Here is a 22089-nt window from a genome sequence, read left to right on the forward strand (position 1 = left end):
TTTAGGTCATGAGGAGCAATTTGTTGTACCCTAGGAAAACAGACTAAAAAACATGAATAAATATATGCAAAAGAAATCTGAGTTGGGCACACATGGTCTCTGACTTCAATGAACTTGCAGTTTAGATGGGAGACAAAACTTTAACATATCAATACAGTGAAGCAGGTTTTTACTTATTCACCTAGATCTGGCACTGAAACTACAAAAACTAATAAAATATGGACCTTGCCTAAGCTGCTTAGAGTTTACTAGGGGGAGAAAAACACATAAAAAGGAGTGCAGGGAGGGCTTCCCTTGTGGCGCAGTGGTTGGGGAGTCCGCCTGCCGATGCAGGGGACACGGGTTCGTGCCCCGGTCCGGGAAAATCCCACATGCCGTGGAGCGGCTAGGCCCATGAGCCATGGCCACTGAGCCTGCGCGTCCGGAGCCTGTGCTCCGCAACGGGAGAGGCCACAACAGTGAGAGGCCAGCGTAAAAAAAAAAAAAAAGAGTGCAGGGAGTTCTTAGAAATGCCATGATTAAGACTTGTACAGATTGACATGGGAACAAAGTGGAGAAAATGGTCATTTTTATCTAGGATGATTTGGAAATGCTTATAGACAGTGTGGCACTTGAACTTGAGTTGTGAAGATAAGTGATTTCTCACAATGCAAGCAAACTGGGGGCAAGTTCTTAACAGGAAAAATTAGTAGGAAAAGTAGAGGCAAAAATGTGTGAAATATCTTGGCAAGGAGTTTGTTATGACAAGAGTAGCATGATTGTAAATTGGACAGGGAGATTTGAGCTTGGTAAGGGCCTGGTCATGGGAGGCTTTCTTTGCCATGTTAACGTGAATGATGTTATCCTATATGCATCTAGAAGCCATTGAAAAGAGTAAACCTCAGAAGTAAAAGTTATCAAATATGTGTTTTAGATAGATTAGTTTGAAGATAGTGTGGATGATGAAGCTGATAGAAGAAAACAAGAAACAAAGGAAGGTACTTAGGAGACCAGTTTAGAATTTATCTCTATTTAGAGATAGAGAGAATAGAACATAATAGAGAAATATTTAGTTTGGATAAAAGGGCAAGGTTATTAATTTGATGTTCCTGGTATAAAATGTGGAAAAATCTAGAATTATGTCCAGTTGTCCAGTCTGGGGAACTAAATGAATTATAATGTATTAACTGAGATAAATTCAAAGAGAAGAGAAAGCTCAGATTGAACATAATCAGTACAATGTTGAGCATGCCTTAACATTGTATGAAACTTCTGAGCAAATATTCTCAGCAGTGAGATGAGAAAGATGATAGTAATACTCCAGAAGTCTAGTTCTGAATCTTCTCATGTCTCCTGGTAACTGTAGAGAGCAATAAGTAGAATAAAATATAACATGCATGCACACACACATAAACACACATGCACACATATACTGTTTCAGTACAATTATGAGATCAACAAAAAATGACAGAGTTGTAATTGCATATAAATATTGCCAAAATTGAAGTAGAACAAGGAACCAGCTTGTAGATTCATAAAGATGTTACAAAGAATAACAGGGAATGTGGAGAGGGTCTCAGGATTGACAGATCTCAAATATCTCCAGCATATATTTCTGCTCAGGAAGAGAGGATGGTACCTTAAGATGGAAGTTCTGGGAGTAGGACCGAGGTAGATAAGTCAAAGCAGAGTATTTTTGGAAAGAATGGGAAAAAAGTTTTGCAAAATGCCAAGGGGGTCCAGACATAGCAGATCTAAAAAAGTGCCAGCAAAATACCATCTACAAGTGAATACATAGCTTTGGAAAACAATAAATATGAAGAGATCTCGAAAGCCCAGATCTGGCAGTACAAGTTCTTTTGAAGCAGGCCAGGTTTGCAGAAGCAGAGAAGGTATAACCACACATAGGGACTATATTTAACTCCTCTATATAAACAGAGAAGATAACTCTTCAGTTTTGAAGCTTGGAAAGCTGGGTGCATGTTCCATTCCCATAACTTTCTGCCTCTAGCTTAAGAAAACCCATCTCATTAAAAATGATTAAGTAGAAAAGGAAAAGCTTCTGCCTACATACCAAATAATTATAGTGAGAGAAATGAAAATTATTAAGCATTACTTTACAAAGGACAGTGAAAACTCACTAGAACAATGTTACCATGAATCAGATAAAAATATAAATGTAACTATATGTAAGTTTAAGTTAAAAAAATTAAACAATCTTGGCCACAAAACAAGAGAAAAATAGCTAGATGAAGGAGGCTATGGAATGAAAACTGACAGAACTCAGGAAAGAAAGAAATGGGAAAAAATTTATAGATGAAGACTAAATTATAAAGCACACAAGGAAGAAAAGACAACATAGAAAGCATGTATGTGGCATAGAAGAGGGAGAATGGAGAATATAAAATAAAAGTAAGAAAAAGTATTAGAGAAAATAGGCAAATATAGAAGATAGGAAAAGGAGATCCAAAATGCACATAATTGCAGTCCCCAAAGAAGAAAACCAAAAAAATAAATATTTAAATCTGTAGCTAAAGTTTACTGAAATAATAAATAATGATAAATAATGAATAATTAAATAAAATAATATTTGAATCTACATATTGTAATGGCACATCAAGTGTCTAGGGAAATTGATCCAGAGCAATCAACACTGAGATGTACTGTGGTAAAATTATTGGATGTAAAGATGCAGAAATAATCCTTTTGTCATCTAAAAGAAAAAAGGAAAAACAAAAGTTTGGCATCAGGTTTCTAAACAGCAGCATTCACCTCCAGAAGACTGGAGAAACACTTAAAAGATCCTCAAGGAAGGAAAACATGAGCTCATTATTTCATCATCAACAAACTGCCCTACAGTTATAAACAGTTTGGATATGGAAGTACCCAGGATATGTTGATATCAGATACTCCTTAAGAACTGACAACAAGGCAAGTTGTAACCAACCAAGATATGATTGGGGAAATTTTGATAAAAGGTCTGGCGAGGGACTTCCCTGGTGGTACAGTGGTTAAGAATCTGCCTTGCAATGCAGGGGACGTGGGTTTGATCCCTGGTTGGGGAACTAAGATCCCACATGCCATGGAGCAACTAATCCCACGTGCCACAACTACCGAGCCTGTGCGCCACATAGAGAGAAGCCTGCACACCGCAACGAAGAGCCCACACGCCACAACAAAAGATCCTGTGTGCCTCAACGAAGATCCCGTGTGCTGCAACGAAGACCCCGCGTGCTGCAACGAAGACCCAACGCAGCCAAATAAATAAATAACTAAATATTTTCAAAAAAGAAGGTCTGGTGGCAAGCATCAAGTATGTTAAACTACTTAGATTTAACTACCTATATTTAGCTAATATATTTAACTAAGTGCAATTAATTTATGCTAGAACTGAGGCAAATACTAAGCTAAGCGTGGCAAAATAGAATGAAATGTAATATGCTTTGATAAAGTAGAAATTGTACAACTAAGAAAAATGGGAGAAGTAAACAGGGTAGAGATCAAAAGAAGGATAAGCTTGATGGCTGCCTAATAGATAATAAATGGAGAGTCAAGGGATATTATTTTTATAGACATTTTATTGAAGCATAATATGTTTTCAGAAGAGTGCACAAATTGCAAATGTAAATTGATGGATTTTAACACAGCAAAGACACCTATGTAACCAGAGTCCAGCCCAAGAAACGGATAATACAAGTATTCCAAAAGCCCCTCCTCCACCTCCCTTCTTGTCTAAACCCTTAATGCCTAAAGATTACCACTCTCCTGACTTCTGCAGTGAATAGGCTAATTTGTTCTGTGTTTGAACTTTATGCATACACAGGAGAATACAGCACATAGTCATTTGTGTCTGCATTTCGTTACTCAACAACGTGCTTTTAAGAGTCATTCATATGGTTGTATATAACAGAAATTCATTTTCATTGGTCTATAGCAGTACTATCCAATCAGATTTTGTAAAATGATGGAAATGTTCTGTATCTCTGATATCCAATATAGCCTCTAGCCACATGTGCCTATTGTGCATTTGAAATGTGGTCAGTGTGAATGAGGCACTGAACTCTTAATTTTATTTAGTTTTAATTGACATAAATTTAAGTAAGCACACATGGGTAATAGTTAACCATATTGTACAACGTAGTTTTATAGTAGTCCATTGTGTGAATATACTAAAATATATTCATTCTGTAGTTAATGTTGTTTCCACTTTAGGGCTAATATGCTGTTTCTATGAACATTCTTTTACTTGTTTTTTGGAAAACATATGAATATATTTCTATTGAGTACACATATAAACAGCAGAATTGCTGAGTCATATGTATGTTAAGCTTTTTAATAAATTTTTAAAGTATTTGCACTAGTTCATTCTTCTAGCAGTCTATTGTTAATTGTTCTTAAACTCAAGCAATTTTGATAGGTGTATAAGTGTTGATATTTCATTGTAATTTTAATTTCCCTATTCAGAGGATTAATATTATTGAGCATGTTTTCCTTTATTCATTAGCCATAGGAATGTGCAATTTTGTCAAATGTCTTTTCTGTTGTCTATTTTTACATTGGGTTGTCTGTCTTTTTTATTATTGATTTGCAGAATTTCTTTATATACTCCAAATGTGGGAGTCATTTGACATATATATTCATGACAAATATCTTCAACTCTATGACTTGCCTTTTCACTCTGATAATGGCATTTTTTGAGTGAAATAAATTTTTAATTTTAATGTCCTGTTTAAGAAATCTTTGCCTGATCAAAGTCATGTGGACATTTCTTATGTTATTTTAATAAGAGATTATAAAATCAATAATTCAACTGGGAATGATATTTTTTGTATAAAGTTGGGACCCAGGTTCATCATTTTTGGATGGATACTAATTGACTCACCACCGTTTATTCAAAGGCTGTCTTTTCCCCACAGACATGCACCAGCAGACTCTATATATGTGGTTCTATTTCTGCACTCTGTTCTGTTCCATTGGTGTATTTGAGCATCCCGGTACCAACATTACACTGTCTTAATTGCTGTGTATTTTTTGTGAATATTTACATCAGTCTTTGTTGTAAGTCCATCTTTGAGATTATCTTGGCAATTCTCGGCGCTTTGTATTTCTAGGTGATTAAAATCACCTAGTTAATGTCCATAAAAAACATGCTGAGATTTGGATTGGAATGTCTTTGAATCAATTTGGGAGCATTGCTATACTTACCACACTGAGTCTCTTGATCATTCAATGAAGTATGATTCCTTCAGTTATTTAAATCTTCATTTATTTCTCCAATAACGTTTCATAATTTTCTTTTTCAGAGTTGAGGTCTTAAACCTCCTTCATTAGATTCATTCCTAGGTAACTGATGTTTTTGATATTTAGTATAGCATAGTATAAAATAGTTGTTTATTACTGGTATGAAGGAAATGCAATTCATTCTTATTGCTTTGACCTTGTATTTTGTGACTGTGTTCATATTAATTTCTAATAGTTAGTTGGTAGATTACTTCAGATTTTCTATGTAATAATGAACAAAATTCACCACATCAAAGCTGCAAAGAAATAAAGGCTTTATTTGGCGTCTGAGAATTCCAATTCAGGAGACACTGATCTGAGCAAGAGTTGAAAATGTGTTCCAAGGAGGAGATAAAAGACAGGGGTTTATAAAGGCAAAAAACCCAACAAGGTTGCAAAAGTTGTTTCAAAAGAATTATAATTGGTACTGGCAAGCCAAAGCTATTCTTATCTTTATGTGATTGGTAGCAAAAGGCTACCACTAGAGGGAGGGAAAAGTTCATTACTGTGACAGGTTGCAGGTTTTCTTGTAGAGTCCTTGGAATATTTGTGGTTTGGCCCAATTCAAAAGTTCATGGTTCCAGCTGGTGAGGATGTGCGTAAGCCCTGCTTCCTTAATGGCCTTCCAGCTCCATTTTAAAGAGCTCTCTTAGCAATATGTTCTCTTTTTTTTTTTTTTTTTTTTGCAGTACGCGGGCCTCTCACTGTTGTGGCCTCTCCCGTTGCGGAGCACAGGCTCCGGACGCACAGGCTCAGTGGCCATGGCTCACGGGCCCAGCCGCTCCGCGGCATGTGGGATCTTCCCGGACCAGGGCACGAACCCACGTCCCCTGCATCGGCAGGCGGACCCTCAACCACTGTGCCACCAGGGAAGCCCTGGTATTATTTTTTAATTAAATCTTTGGAAGAACTCAGTTGTCATGTACCTGGCCTAGAATTTCTTTGTGAGAATGTTTTAAATTAAAAATTGAATGTCTGTGTGTGTGTGTGTGTGTGTGTGTGTGTGACAAATCTTTCTGCTTTTATCTTTATAAATTTCTATCATTTTACTTCTATGTTTTTAGTATTTTTATTTTATTCACCTATATCTTCTGTCTATTGGTATATATGCCTTTTCTATCCAAGTATAAATTTAGCTGCATCCCAGAAGTCTTGATATATATTTTTACTCATACTTTCAATTCAAATATGCCTTTCAATGTATTTTTCATTTAAACCATGTGTTATTTAGAAGTGTACAGTTGGTGCAAGGTTGGTTCCTTCTGATGGCTATGAAGGCAGGGTCTGTTCCAGATATCCATGGCTTGTAGATGGCTATCTTTTCCTGAGTCTTCACATTATCTTCACTCTGTGAATGTCTATGTCCATATTTTCTCTTCTTATAATGACACCAGTTATATTGGATTAGGGCCTACCCAACTGACCTCATTTTAACTTAATTACCTCTGTAAAACCCTGTATCCAATATGATGGCATTCCAAAGTACTGGGAGTTAGGATTTTTGGCATATAAATTTTGGAGGGAACAGAAATCAGTCCATAACAGTAACAAACCATCCCAGGTTTAATCACTTAACAACAACAATTTATCCTTATCTTTCATGGTTCTGCGAGTTGACTGGGCTCAACAGGGTAGTTCTTGCTTAAGGTTTCTCTTGAGCTTGTGGTCAGATGGCACATAACATTTGAGTTACCTGATAGCATGACTGGGTTAGATTTCCTAGATGGCTGACAATTTAGGCTAAATTTTCCTAGGAGCTTAGGTGGAGCTGTTGATTGGTCATAGAGGCTTCTTTGTGTAACTTAAACGTCTGCTAACAAAGTGCAAGAATTCCAAAAGGGAACATCCCAGGTTTTAGTGTTCTAAGAGACCCAGGCATAAGGTACAAGGCATAAACTGCAAGGCTTCATTAGACCTAGGCTGAAAGTCCAAGAATGTCACTCTTCTGCATTCTATTTGTCAAAAAAGTCATGTTTCAAAAGAGGGTGATTAGATTCCATCTCTTGATGTCAGGAGCAACAAGCATGTATTGGGGGAAAAGAGGAATCAATGATAGCCATGTTGAGTGATTATCTACCACAGTATCTTTCATTGGTTTTGGAAAATATTTAACTATTCTTTCTTCAAATATTGCTTCTGCTCTATTCCTTATCTACTCACCTTTTGGATATCAGTTACACATATTGTAAACCTTTCACTATATCCATGTATCTTTTATTCTTTTTTACTTTCTGTTTTCATTTGTTTTTATGCTCTGTGCTTCAGACTAAAGTTTTTTCACTGATCTCTAATGTATTAATAATATTTCCACCTGCTTTTCCAGTTACCTGTACTCTAGTTTACTAATTCTACCATCCCCTGTGTCTAATTAGTTGTTAAATTCACCTATGAGTTCATTATAATTAGTGTACTTTTCTGTTATAGAATTTTATTTCTTTTTAATAGATTCTAGTTCTCTGATAATATTCTCTTTCTTGTCATCTGTTTTCTTGGACATATTAATCCTCTAAATTTAAAATGTCTGTCAGATATCTAGTATCTGAATATTCTGTAGTACTATTTAAATTTCATTTTTTTCTCTTGACTCTGTCTCTTATAACTCCTATAATTATTTTTAATCATGTGAGATTTTGTGTACCAAAAATAATAGAGACTCTGAACATTAATAACTCCAAAAATATTTTACAATAGCTTTATTAAGGAAAGTAGAATAGGAACAGTTCTCTGTAAACCAAGCAGGAATTTAGCTGATTTAAGGATAGGTTTAAGTTTTTTAAAGACCTTATCAATTTTCAGATTGTCCTTTATCCTAGAGTATCATCTTTCAAGAGGTCCTGATTGAAAGGTATGTTGAACATAGGATCCTTCAATTTTGGTGACATTTGAACTCCAGTATTTGTCTACCCAGTCACAGTAAAACTTCCTAGAGCAATATTATCAGTTCTTTTTACATTGCATTAGAAATAATAGGACTTCCCTGGTGGTGGAGTGGTTAAGAATCCGCCTGCCAATGCAGGGGACACGGGTTTGAGTCCTGATCTGGGAAGATCCCGCATGCCGCAGAGCAACTAAGCCCATGAGCCACAACTACTGAGGCCCCGTGCCACAACTACTGAAGCCCACATGCCTAGAACCCGTGTTTCGCAACAAGAGAAGCCACCACAATGAGAAGCCCGTGCACTGCAACAAAGAGTAGCCCCCACTCTCTGCAGCTAGAGGAAGCCCACACACAGCAACGAAGACCAAATGCAGCCAAAAATAAATAAATTTATAAAAAAAGAAATAATAGCCAGTACATTTAGCTAACTATTTGGTAAGGTAACAGCATATAAAAAATAGCAGATATATTGAGCTATACACACACACACTCACACACAAACAAATTCAGTTAAAAAAATTTAACGTATATTAACTGAAAAATGAAAACAAAATAAGGTCTGTAGTCTGGTTAACAGCAGCAAGCCAATGTCAGTTTCCTGGTTTTAATATTATATTACAGTTCTATAAGATTTCACCATTTAGGGATGCTGGGTGAGTGTACCCATGATGCTTTGTACTATTTTTACAACTACCTGTGAGTTTCAAAATAAATAATAATTTCAAAATAAAAATAGTTTCAAAATAAAATGAAACACACTTGAATGTCACAAAAACTGACTTGAACAATTTGAAAAGATATATCTCATATTATTGAATAGGAAGACCTAACACCACCAATGGATCAGTTCTCCTTAAGTTAATTCATAATTTTAATGTGATAATGAAAATACTAGTGGAATTATTGAACTATAAAACCTGATTCTAAAGTTTTTATGGAAAAATAAGCAAGAGTAGCTTGGGAATCTGAAACAAAGAAGCACAGTAACAGAGGCTTAGCCTCATAAACTAAAATGTACCATAAAGTCTCAACACTGAAGCAATATAATATTGACTTATGAATAGACTGACATTAAGTCTAGAAATAGATCTCAACTCATATAGGAATTTAATATAATGAAAGTAAAATTCTAAATAAGTGCATCAAAAATGGACTTTTAAGAAAGTGGTTTGGGTATAATGGGGATAGACTTTGGGGAAAAAATTATATCCAGAGCCCATATGATACAACAAGAAAAACTCAAATGGGACAAAGATTTAAATGTAAAAAAAATTAAATAATACAAGTGGTAAAAAAATCAGCTAATTTCATTATTATTATTATTTTAGATGTTGGGGGTAGGAGTTTAGTAATTTATTTATTTATTTTTGCTGTGTTGGGTCTTCGTTTCTGTGCGAGGGTTTTCTCTAGTTGTGGCAAGCAGGGGCCACTCTTCATCGCGGTGCACGGGCCTCTGACTATTGCGGCCTCTCTTGTTGCGGAACACAGGCTCCAGATGTGCAGGCTCAGTAGTTGTGGCTCATGGGCCTAGTTGCTCCGTGGCATGTGGGATCCTCCCAGACCAGGGCTCGAACCCGTGTCCCCTGCATTAGCATGCAGATTCTCAACCACTGCACCACCAGGGAAGCCCTCATTATTATTTTTAAAAGGTGAAGGTATTTGTTACTATGACTAAAAATCTGGAAGTCATAAGGGAAAGACTGATAAATTTTAGTCCATAATATTAAAAATAATAAGCAAAGTCAAAAGCCAAGGAACAATGAATTTATGCAACTCATATTCTATAAAAGATTAATTCCTCTAATAAGTAAAGCTCTCCTAAGATTAACATCCCAATAGAAAAGTGGAAAAGCATCAAAGAAAACAAAATACAAATACAAATATGAAAGGATGTTCAGCCATATCTACAGTAAAGGTCATAGAATTTAAAAATTTTATGTGATAGTATTTCTTATGTACCTAGTTGACAGGAATAAAACATTGATAATAGATCTGTTTATGTGGCTGTATAGAAAAAAGTACTTTCATATATTGCTTGAAAGAGCACAAAATGGTGCAACTCTGATGAAAAGAGTATCTTTAATACTTCAAAAATTGCAGATATGTTTACCCTTTATGCTAGCACTTGTACTTGAAATCCTTTTTGCAGATATCCTGCAAAAAAATATATTTACATCCATAAGGCTATCTATATTACATAGAACCACATATTGTGTATGTACTATATACATGAAACAACAAACACTGGAAAAAAACTAAGTGTGAAAGAGCAACAGACAGGTTGAGTAGATGATTTCATTTTTGCACAATGTAATATAATGAAAGTGAAAACAAATAGGGAGGGGCTCTATGTTCATATAGGAGGGGATCTTAAGAATATATTGTAACATGAAAAAATCAGGTACAGAACAGTCAATATATGGGGTTCACCAAAAAGTTCATTCAGGTTTTTCCATGAGATGTTACAGAAAACCTGAACAAACTTTCTGGCCAACCCAATAGTTTGTTACTTCCTCTGAAGAAATGAGAGTATAGAGGTATGCATTTATAATCATTTGTATTTTCATAAAGAAACACTGTGAAGGTATAAACAAGAAAGTGATGAAAATGATAACCTAAAGGGATGGGATAGAAATGAGAGTAGATGAGAGCAGGGGTATAAGTAAGCATGTCTCTCCAGCATGTGCTCTTTGTATAGCTTTCCAAAATATAATCAAACTTCAAATTCAACAGAGTTTAATTTTTTAAAAAGTACAATAAAAGTCAAAACCAAATACATCAATTGTGAAATCATTATCAAGTGCTAATGTCATGGAAGTGGTGTGGGATGGAATAGCATTGCAGGCCAATGCTCCTACAAAGGATAACTAGAAAAGCTGGGTTAAATTAACAATCATATATTTAAAGGCACAAAGTGGCAGAGGACTAGAGGGATTAAAATTCCAGAGAGAGCAGAAGCTTTTAGAGATGAAATAGGGATCTAAAGCTGTCCCTGACATTCTTGTCAATTCTTGATGAGGGGTAGATGCTGACAACATGGACTAGGTCTAGGTAGAGTGTCGCACTAGGGGGCAAGCAAACTGACATAGTTTCTGGTGACCAAATGGGGCCAGGAATGACACCATTCTTTTTCCTCTGGAGAATTCTGATGAAATCCGAAGCTGTGTGAGGCTTAAGTCTAAACAGAAAAGTATCAATATCATGATTTGTCAGTTCTCACTCCATCAAGGTGATCATTAAGAAAAATTAGTTCTTCATTTCTTTCCCTTCCATCCCTCATTATTTAATTAATTAATTATTATTATTATTATTTTATTTCTTGTGGCATATGGGCTCTAGAGTGCAGGCTCAGTAGTTGTGGCGCACAGGCCCAGCCGCTCTGCAGCATGTGGGATCCTCCCGGACCAGGGATCAAACAGTGCCCCCTGCATTGGCAGGCAGATTCTTAACCACTGCGCCACCAGGGAAGTCCCCATCCATCATTATTTTAATATGTGTATGTATTCTCACCTGTGATAGTTACCATGGATTTAAACAAGAAGGTGGATGAGCACTTTAAGGGAAAAAGGTGAAATAAAAGAGGAACAGAAGTGACCAGATTCCTGCTTCTCTGATGGACTTTGGAGGGTGGCACAATAAAAAAAAAAAAAAAAGTAGTTTCACTAATAAGTTTTCAATTGTAATATTAAAACGTACTGCAAAAAAAATGTAGAAGAATGCCAAGAGAGAATTATGGGACAATATAAACTAAATCTCCTCTCTGGGGATTCAGAGAGGGTGTCCTTAAGGAAATCACATTTAAGCTAAGCCCTAAAAGATGGGAGATGAGAATTTCACACAGTGGGAACAATGTATGCAAAGACTCTGACTCTGAGTGCAAGAAATAGCTATATAAGAGTGTTGTATGACAGAATGTCGTAAACAAAGAAGGTGGTAAAGGCAAAAGTTGTGAGGTGGCATGCAATGAGACTGATGAGCCATTGAAGGTTCCTAGTGGGTTAGTGAAGTAATCAGAATTTTACCTTAAAAAAATCACTTGTGGCTCTATGTGGAGAGTGGACTGCAGGGATAAAAATGGTTGTTGGAAGATAAGTTAGGAAATTCTTTTATTTTCTTCAGGCAGAAAATACACGCTTGGAATAGGCCAGTAGAATTAGAGATGAAGAAAATCAGAGAGAGATATAAAAAAAGTTATTTATAAAAATCACAGTATTTTATTATTGATTGTGGTGAATGAGGAAAAGAATACTCCTTCAAGCATGCCTCTTTCCAGGTTTTGGGCTTGAAAACTGCATGGGTGATGATTCCATTTCTTGTGACAGGGAGCACCAGGGGAAGAGCAACTTTTGTGTGTGATAGGAGCTTAAGTCTAGAACTCAAGAAAGATATGGACTGAAAATATATACTTAGAAGTCATAAGAGATATTGGAAGCTGTCTTTTACATCTTGGAAGAGTACTAACCAATAGTTTGTTTATTCCATGAAATTCTTAAACCATACCATCATAGCCTTACTCCTTAGACAAAATACCAAAAAAAATCACTTTATTCTTAAAACATAGTAATGTTTTTCACTAAAAAATTGTGTTTTATGAATATTATTTCTTGTTTTGCTGTTCATTTAACTGATTTTGGAAAATTAGGGGAATCATTCATCTTTTCATCTTTTTTTGTATATCAGAAATAAAGTTATAATCAAACTGAAGATACATAAATATTTGTTAATAATTATGAGTTGTTAGCTCTTTATATACTTCAGAGAACACCATTATTATACTACATATAAAAAAACTGCTTATGCTAAATGAAGCAGAATACTAAATTTTAGTTAGGCATATGACCCACATTTCTATTTTATACCAAAAACTTTATCCTAAAGTGTGGTTCTAAAATGTGACACTTTACTTCCTTTATATGTCTTTAATGAATCTGCTCATAATAAAAGTTAAATTATGTTTCATTTAGAAACATCACTATCTTTTAAGAATTGGTAAATATGTAGTAAATATTTGAGGAAAGAACATATATTTTTACCAGGTTGATACAGGTGGAATTATTTCACTTTTTACAAAATAGTCATAAAGTACTGAACATATGCTACATTTTAATAAATTGAGTCATTTTGGATGACAATATTGGTCATACTTGTTTATTATTCAAGTTCCAGAACAAGGAAATAAAGGGTAAGCACAGGATTTATTTAAAATATCCATTTAAAATGTAGCTTTTATTTCTTTACTTTTTAAAATGTTCAAGGGTTGATTATTTTTTGTTGTATTTTAGTTTATTTTCCAAAATACTAATATGTGATTTTTATACATTATTTTTCTTTTTAAAACAAATACTTGACGAATACAAAATACAGAGATCTTCATTCTTCATATTTGAGAAAGTTATTTCTTATTTATTTTAACTTTTGAATAGTGAGGGTAAAAGTCAGAGGTCCAACCGAAAAGAGATGGCACCCTCAAATTAGGACAATTCAAGTAAGGTTGAATGATGTGGCTATTTAAAATGCGGGCAGGGTATAAGGAATCCCAAAGTATAGTGCAATACTTCAGGTCTGTTACCACCCAACACCCAAAGGGAAACAAGGGTAGGAAGAAGAGAGACCTGTAGAGGGTACTGCTTTGCCTAGTGACCCAGTCAACTTGGGTAACTGCAGAGAGGGAGCCTGGGAATGAAGACCTGAACTTCACCTTCCTTTCTCACTCTGGAGCACCCTATTGGCATAACCCAATCAGTAGCCAGAGGCAAGAGAACCCCATTGATGTAGTGCATTACCTAAATGGAGAGCAAGGTAGAGAAAGGTAGAGAGTAAGTTTCACAGGGACAAAAGGAAGAAATCTGAAACAATGGATGTGCACCACAGAATGAAGAATGAGAAGTATGAAAGGTAGTGCTAAATTTTTTTCAGCCAAGGCTGGGGCAGAGAGTTTGGGCCATAAATGCTTCCTCCTAGTGAAGCACAAGTAGCTTTAGAATTGGTTGGCAGTGGGCAGAATATGGAAACATGGGAAGAGTTGCAGTTAATTCATCCAGATTGAACTCTGTCAACTGGCCAAAGATCCTTAGTCTAATGGATGCACAGGGAAAAAAATTACCCCTGAGCCTAGCAAACATTCTTTACAGCTAATAATAATGATTTTTCATGATATCATTGCTATTTGCTTGCAGGATTGTATCTGACAAACAACGTTCTCTGGCCATGGGTGTGACCTTTGTGATTTTGAGAATATTTGGTATGGACTTTTGGCAATCTATTATTACATTGAATTGAATGGTTTCTTTTTTGATTTATACATGTGTCAACATGTATATTTAGAATTTCAAATGAATAATTATGATAAACTGACACAAAACAAGTGAATGGGGGAGCTGCTTTACAGAATTTAGGAGACAATACTTAGTGTAAAAAAGATAATACTTGGGGCTTCCCTGGTGGCGCAGTGGTTGAGAGTCCGCCTGCCGATGCAGGGGACACGGGTTCGTGCCCCGGTCTGGGAAGATCCCACATGCCGCGGAGCGGCTAAGCCCGTAAGCCATGGCCGCTGAGCCTGCGCGTCCGGAGCCTGTGCTCCGCAACGGGCGAGGCCACAACAGTGAGAGGCCCGCGTACCGCAAAAAAAAAAAAAAAAAAAAAAAAAAAAAAAAAAGATAATACTGTAAAGCCTATCCTGTCATATAAAATATGCATTAATATTATATTCAGTTAGAAGAGAATCTTTTTGATCAGAAGTATATTCTTCAAGCTTACACAAGTGGTTTGGTAAGCTGAAACAAAGCACATATAAGCATAGAAACTATATTTTACATTGCTTGCATGTTTGAGAAGTCATTAACCTAGACTAGTGCTTTAAAAATTTCTCATTACCAAAGACACTGAATCTGATGTTTTAAAAGATTTATATCCAAAGAACAAATTGGTTTTGCTGAGGGTGATGCACTGTGTACTTCAGGCTTTCTTATGCAAAAAATAGCTTTCAAATCCACATTATGACTATATTAGGAGCTCTGATTCAAGAAGTTGATTAAAATTATTGGTGGGGTAAGGAAACAAGATTAGACTGGATTGAAGACTGAAAGCCATATGATAAATGGAGTCAAGAAAGTAGAAAAATTTAAGTGTGGCTCTAATGGGGATCAGAGAAATTGTTCTATAGCTAGATCAATATGCAGGGTTTAAATTAGCTTTTTTAATTGAGAAAAATTAGAGCATATTTTTACGGTCAAAAGTGATCCAGTGGATAAGGATGGATTCTTAGTGGAGGAGGGAGCATAAGAAACAGCAAGTGCACAGTTTCTTACCTCAGAAAGGAAGCCAGTGAGGCTGAGGCAGTTTTGAATGGGAGAGGGTGGAATAAGGTGATGATATTTTAGATACAACTGTCTCTACATCTTTCAGGGTTTTGCCATTAGAGAATTTAAGCAGAGGGTAGATATTATCTGATTTACATTTAAAAGATAACTCTGCTGCTGGAGTGAGAAATATTTATCAAAGATAAATGTGGAGGAAAAGAAAAAGGAGGCTTTTGCTGAAGTCTGAGTCAGAGTTATATTAAATTGGATTCTGGGGGTTGTAATGAAAAAGAGAAATCAACTTATCCAAGGTGTATTTGGAGTTAGTGTTACACTGGTTTATCATGGATTAGAAAAAATATGGTGGGAAATAGAAAAAGATGAGTAGTAGGCCTAGGTTTTTCACTTTGAACAATTATAAACAGAGTACCAGCACTCACTGAGACTGGGAAATCTGGTGATGGGCAGTGGTCTTTGACAGGAATCAAAAAGTCATGAGGCATGAGCACTCCGATAATTTCTTAAGGAAGATGGTCAATCGTTAGATATGTTAGTTCTGAAAACCTAGTTCTAATGCCTTTGGAGTGGCATTTATTTATTTATTTATTTATTTTTATTTTTAAGACTGCATTCACTTTTACCTGAAAGCAATACTGTTGCTGAGGAAGTGTCTCTGTGAGTATATAGAGATTTCCCTCAGGCAGCACACAACTATTCCTCTGCATATGAGGTCTTCTGAAGCTAGGGCTGCTACAAACATGCCAAAGCATTTACATTTTCAGTTATTTTCGCAATATCTTGATACATAACAGGCATACGCTGCATTTCAAAACTAAATTTTCAGTCATTGAAAATTTCACAATTTGAAATCTTAGGAGATATATGGAGTTCACAAAATCAATATTTAGTATCTCTGTTTTAAATACTTTCTCCTAAGTTTTTCATTTAGAAATTAACAAAATGTTGAGATGTCAACTAAATAACAACATGCATATCATTCTAAGAAGATGAAAATCTGCTAGCTTTTTTTATATCTACAGGGATAGGGATTTTTGAAAACACTCAATTACGTTTTCAGTTTTTAACAATCCTATTGATAAGCAACTTCTTAGATAACTTTAAATGATATGTTTACAGTGATGATGACTAAATATATAAGTTTACATTTAGGATTAAAATCATTCTGATCCCAACCTACAGTGTTTTCATGGTGAATTTACAATCATTGCTTTTTTCATAGGGACTATACCTGGACCAGTAATTTTTAAAATAGTGGGAGAAACTTCTTGCATCCTTCGGGATACTGAGCGCTGTGGAAGCATTGGAAGTTGTTGGATCTATAACAAGACAAAAATGGCCTACCTGTTGACAGGAGTATGTAAGTGATATCTATTGAAGAATATTGAGAAGTAAAATTGTTTTTATTTAAAATTTTTTTAACATCTTTATTGGAGTATAATTGCTTTACAATGGTGTGTTAGTTTCTGCTTTATAACAAAGTGAATCAGCTATACATATACATATATCCCGATATCTCTTCCCTCTTGCGTCTCCCTCCCTCCCACCCTCCCTATCCCACACCTCTAGATGGTCACAAAGCACGGAGCTGATCTCCCTGTGCTGTGTGGCTGCTTCCCACTAGCTATCAGTTTTACATTTGGTAGTGTATCTATCTATGTCCATGCCACCCTCTCACTTTGTCCCAGCTTACCCTTCCCCCTCCCCCGTCCTCAAGTCCATTCTCTGGTAGGTCTGCATCTTTATTCCAGTCCTGCCCCTAGGTTCTTCATACCCTTTTATTTTAGATTCCATATATATGTGTTAGCATATGGTGTTTGTTCTTCTCTTTCTGACTTACTTCACTCTGTATGACAGACTCTAGGTACAAATTGTTTTTAAAAACGTATGGTTTAGAGTAAGTTATAGTCATAATAAACTAAGAACAAATGGATACTTTGATTATTAAAGAAGCATATATTATTATATACAAAATATTTTAGAAACTAATTACTATAGAACTGATGTAAATATTTGAGACATTGCATTAACTACACAATTGTTTTATGTTATTCCTGAATAAAGGGTGATGATTAGAAGAATTTCAATTTGGGAAAAAATTTTGCCTGTATACATATACAACTAAGTTGCTTGACCTTATGGCCCTTTCCATTTCTGCAGTAAAAGAGATTGGATAATTTAAAGAAGAAATTTTACACCACTGAAAAGTATCAAAATACTCTTATCCCACTTAAATGTAAATTTCACATCGTCTCTTTTGCTCAGTGATAAAACAGGGCCGACATATAGCAAACATTCAGTATTGTTGAATAAATAAGAGATATAGAAAATTGGGATGCTATAGTGATATGGTCAAATTGTTGGGGAAAGCCTCGATATGCTTGTATTACTTCGGGAAATTCACTAGATCTTCTTGTGAAATGAAGATGTTGAACTACATAATTTCTGGAGCCTTAATCAGCATTAACTTTCAGTGGTTTTATTGTATAGATACTTCTGGTGTGCTAAACATTTAAAAGTGTTTATATGTTTTGTGATTTTACTGAGTGGGTTCAGTAATTCAAAGAACCACATAATGATAGACTCTAATATTTAACAGTAACAAATATCTGTTTGATAAACAGTATTCAGCAATGCCTTCTAAATCAGAAGTCAATTGTCCAGTGAGCTTATTAGTCAATACTGAACACTAAATAAATTTTTAAAAATTTTAAAAAGTCAAAAATGGCATTTAAGAAGTCAAAATTAATTTCTCAGAGATAATTCAACAAAACTAGGCATTATTCTTAAGAAAGTCTGCTGAACCTTTTAGTTTTCATTTTAGATATAACTGTAATGTGCTTAGCTATTTTCAAACGTGGCATATAATTGAGAAAATAGATGAACTATTAGAAATCCTACTAGGGAGCTACTAAAAGGGATAATGATAATACAGAACATAGGGAATTACAGTCAGAAAGGGCAAATACAGGAAACTGAAATAGGAATATACATTTGCAGCAATTTAGTGTAAACCAGTATTTAAATTTTATTCCATGAGTCACTTGAATCAGAATCACTTGGAGTGTTTGCTAAAATGTAAGTTCTGAGGTCTTTATTTAGAATACCAAGAATTAGTGGTAGGAATGTATATTTTTAATAAAGCACCTCAGGTGATTTTTATCTCAGTAAACTTTGAAGACAGCTATGTGAGAGATCCTGGAGCTGCAGTGTCCAATATGGTAGACATTACCTGCACATATCTATTTAAATTTAATTTAATGCAATTAAACATTCAGTTCTTCAGTATCAACAGCCAAATTTCACTTGCTTAATGGTCACATTTGACTATTCTATGGGACAGTGCAGATGTAGAACACTGCCATTGTCACAGAAAGTTCTATGCATACCACTACTCTAGAGCAAGGCTTATTCAAGAGGGATGCATGAGCCCTAGGAGCCCACATTAAATTTTAGTGTATTTTTGGAATCCTAAAATTCTGTTTGTACAATTGTATGTCTTCTATAAAGGAAGGCTGTGACATTCATCAGATTCTCAAAAGTTTTATCAACTCAAAAAAGTTAATAAAAAATTTATCAGTCTATCAATCACCTGTGGAACCAGCACTCAAAAGAAGCTATAGAAATTTCTCCTATGCCCCTGGCTAGTCAATTTCCCTCCCCCACAGATAAACCCCTTTCATGTTTCTATTAAAATATGTTGGTTTTGCCTGTTCTACAAATTATGCAAATGGAATATAATACATGCTGGTGGGGTTTTTCACCTGTCTTGCTTAATGTTATGCTTTTGGGAGATTCATCCATGCTATTCTATAGCAGTAGTTTGTGCTTTTAAAAAATTTCTGAGTATTGTTTCACTTTATGAATATGCTATAGCTTATTCATGCTCTTATTAATGGACATTTGGGTTGTTTGCAGTGTTCAGCTGTTATAAATAAATGTTTGAAGTATTGTATCATTACAAATAGCTCATTAATGTTTCCTATTTTATCTTTGAAACCACTGTAATTGATAGTGTCAGATAACTGATATTGTTGCTGTAAAATATTTTTTACTTTAATGACCAGGGTTATTTGCACCCAAAGTTCAAGTACTTTTATATAATTCCTGTAATATATTAACTTTCCAAAACTTGAAAAATGAAAATGTATTTAAAAACTTACATAGTCAATTAATTTTTCTGAAATATTTCTGTTGGCCTTTGGAAAATGATGAATATTTCAAGGAGTAAAGCTGCATGAAGTTGTTTAAAAAGGTTCCAGTTTCTGCTGATAATTAAGTTCTGAAAGTAGAAATATATTTTTATGTTTTAGAATTAATACATTCTGTGAAATAGTAACACACTTTGCATTTGTCTTGGGCTATTTGTTTAAGATGGCTAAAAGATTTTGTAAACATATTTTTAAAATTTCCTTTAAGTAACTTGACATAAGTTTTTGACATTAATTGCATTCTACAATTTGAAAATTGGTACATTTATAGATGAAATATACTTACCTTTTCTTTGGTAGATGGCTCTTTCCACAAACATTTTTGCTCTAAATAAATTGACACATCTGATGGCTGTATTTTTTTCGAATTCAGGTTTTATTTGCAAAGTAGTTACTATCTTCTTCACTGCTATTGCATTTGGCCTATATAAATATTTACCACAGGAAAACAGTGACATCCGGCCTACAGTTGTGAAGAATCTAAAAGTTAAAAAAAAGGAAAGAACTGGATCATCATTATGTAAGAATTACACATTGTCAATCTATCAATGGGATATTATTAATAAAATTTAAAATGATTTAATATAACTATATGTTTAATAAGTGAATGTGATTCATGTGATCTTATAAGCTTTATTATATTTTGAGTATAAATATAATAATATAGTCTCTGTGTTTTGCACTTTTAAAGGATATTATAAGATACATATTTAATACTTTCAATAGAAAGGTAATACTTTGAAAGAAAAGCATGAAGTGGAAATGGGAAAATACACATAAGTTAATTCTGACTGCAATGATATCGTATATATTAGTTATTGGTCTTTGGTTATGTAGGCTTACTTAGGTTTCATATAGTTTATTCTTATTACTTTTCATTTGGGCTGTGGGTATTTATTTCTCAATAATTTTTCAAAGTAATATTAGATGTGCCAGTCTAGTTCATATAATAAAAATTTATATGAAGGTCATATTTATTCTCCAAAAGGAGACATTTTAAAATTAACATTTATCTCTGTTAATGGAGAGGTTTCCTCAGAAAATTTCTCTGGTCAATTGGCCAGTTTGCAATACATATTTTCATGCTTCTTTAATTTTTGTAGACATAAAATTCAATTTGATCATATACCTCTCTATTTTTACCTTGACTTGAATTTTATTGATAAAGACTACTGGTACCTAAGTTGATATCCATTTTTGTGTTTTTGTATTTAATTTCATGATTAATCGTAATTATTTCACTTAAAGAAATGTTCAAATTCGAATGCAGAAAATGTGTCAACCATTTATGGAATTTTTCTTAAGCTTAAATGTGTTTCTATAGAACAATTTTGATATAATTATTTCATACATGATTCTACATCTATCCAAATTATATAGCAATCTTCCAAATATTGAAATAAAAATCAAATTGTTCTGAAACAAAAACTTCTCTGCAGTGTTTCTTTTGTTCTCTTGGGAGAATGCATAACTGACAAAATTTCTTCTTTGTTATTCACATTAGTCAATGACCCTATGTGTAAGGGCAGACATTGCCCTATTCATCTTGGCTGGCAGAGGGAAGTGAGAAGCAGGGAATATTCATATCTTACTATATGTTTTTCTTACCTAACTTTAACATGCATTTATGAAAATCTATAAACCAGTCTTTATGTGAAACTCTACTTGACAGTTTGACTCTTCTCTGTTTGAACCAGCAGGATGGCAGAATATCTGAGGATCAGAGTGTGAAAACAGAATCTTTAAAGATTCTACAACATCTGTTGCTGTGTCCTACTTTCAGAAAAGGGGAATCACATGTGACGTTTACCAAAGTAGTAGAAATGTATCTGTGGTGATTTGTATTTTCATAATAAAATACATTCTTATAAAGCATTTCTCATATGTTTTTAATGTATGTAGGATTTAAAACATCAATGTACAATATAGGTTTATCTAGAATTAAAGATTAATAATTTTAGGTTATTTATATTCTTCCTTAATATTCTATTGTCTAAAAATATTTGAAAATTTATGCAACTAGGAAATAAGATAAAACAATAATATTCAGATCCAATTTGAAGGTGCTTATAATATATTTCTGTGTATGTGTAAATATCTACATACTTCTTTTTGGTTTTTTTTGGAAAACAAACCAGCAAAGGTATAATAAAGATTATAATAATTTGGAGAGTAGTGTTAAGACTTAAATTTGCGTATAACTTTCTGCTACAATAGACCATGTGTTTCTATGTCACAAACTATTATAGTTCATAGAGGATTGATAAATAGAGAAAATACAACCCAAAGTCACTGGTTAACACCAATTTAGCAGCTTTTGAAACAATCAGAGGAAGCTTTCTCACTACTAATGAGAAGACCTTAAGAAGAAGTCTTAAAAAAAAAAAACAGCTAAAAATCCTATTGAAATACCTTCCTTTGGAGT

At 34.4% G+C, this 22089-nt stretch overlaps 1 protein-coding gene across 1 annotated transcript in view; it reads left to right on the forward strand.

Moving 5' to 3' along the window:
• SLCO6A1 (solute carrier organic anion transporter family member 6A1) overlaps positions 1-20237 on the forward strand; it is a 98428-nt gene extending 78191 nt beyond the window's left edge. The window contains exons 12-14 of the mRNA XM_004281328.1: positions 14314-14378; positions 16676-16813; positions 20038-20237. Coding sequence (XP_004281376.1) covers positions 14314-14378; positions 16676-16813; positions 20038-20237 — 403 coding nt within the window. The remainder of the gene's footprint in view (positions 1-14313; positions 14379-16675; positions 16814-20037) is intronic.
• Positions 20238-22089: the final 1852 nt, after the last annotated feature.

The sequence above is a fragment of the Orcinus orca genome, chromosome 3 (assembly GCF_937001465.1).
Source record: "Orcinus orca chromosome 3, mOrcOrc1.1, whole genome shotgun sequence".
NCBI classification, from domain to species: Eukaryota; Metazoa; Chordata; class Mammalia; order Artiodactyla; family Delphinidae; genus Orcinus; species Orcinus orca.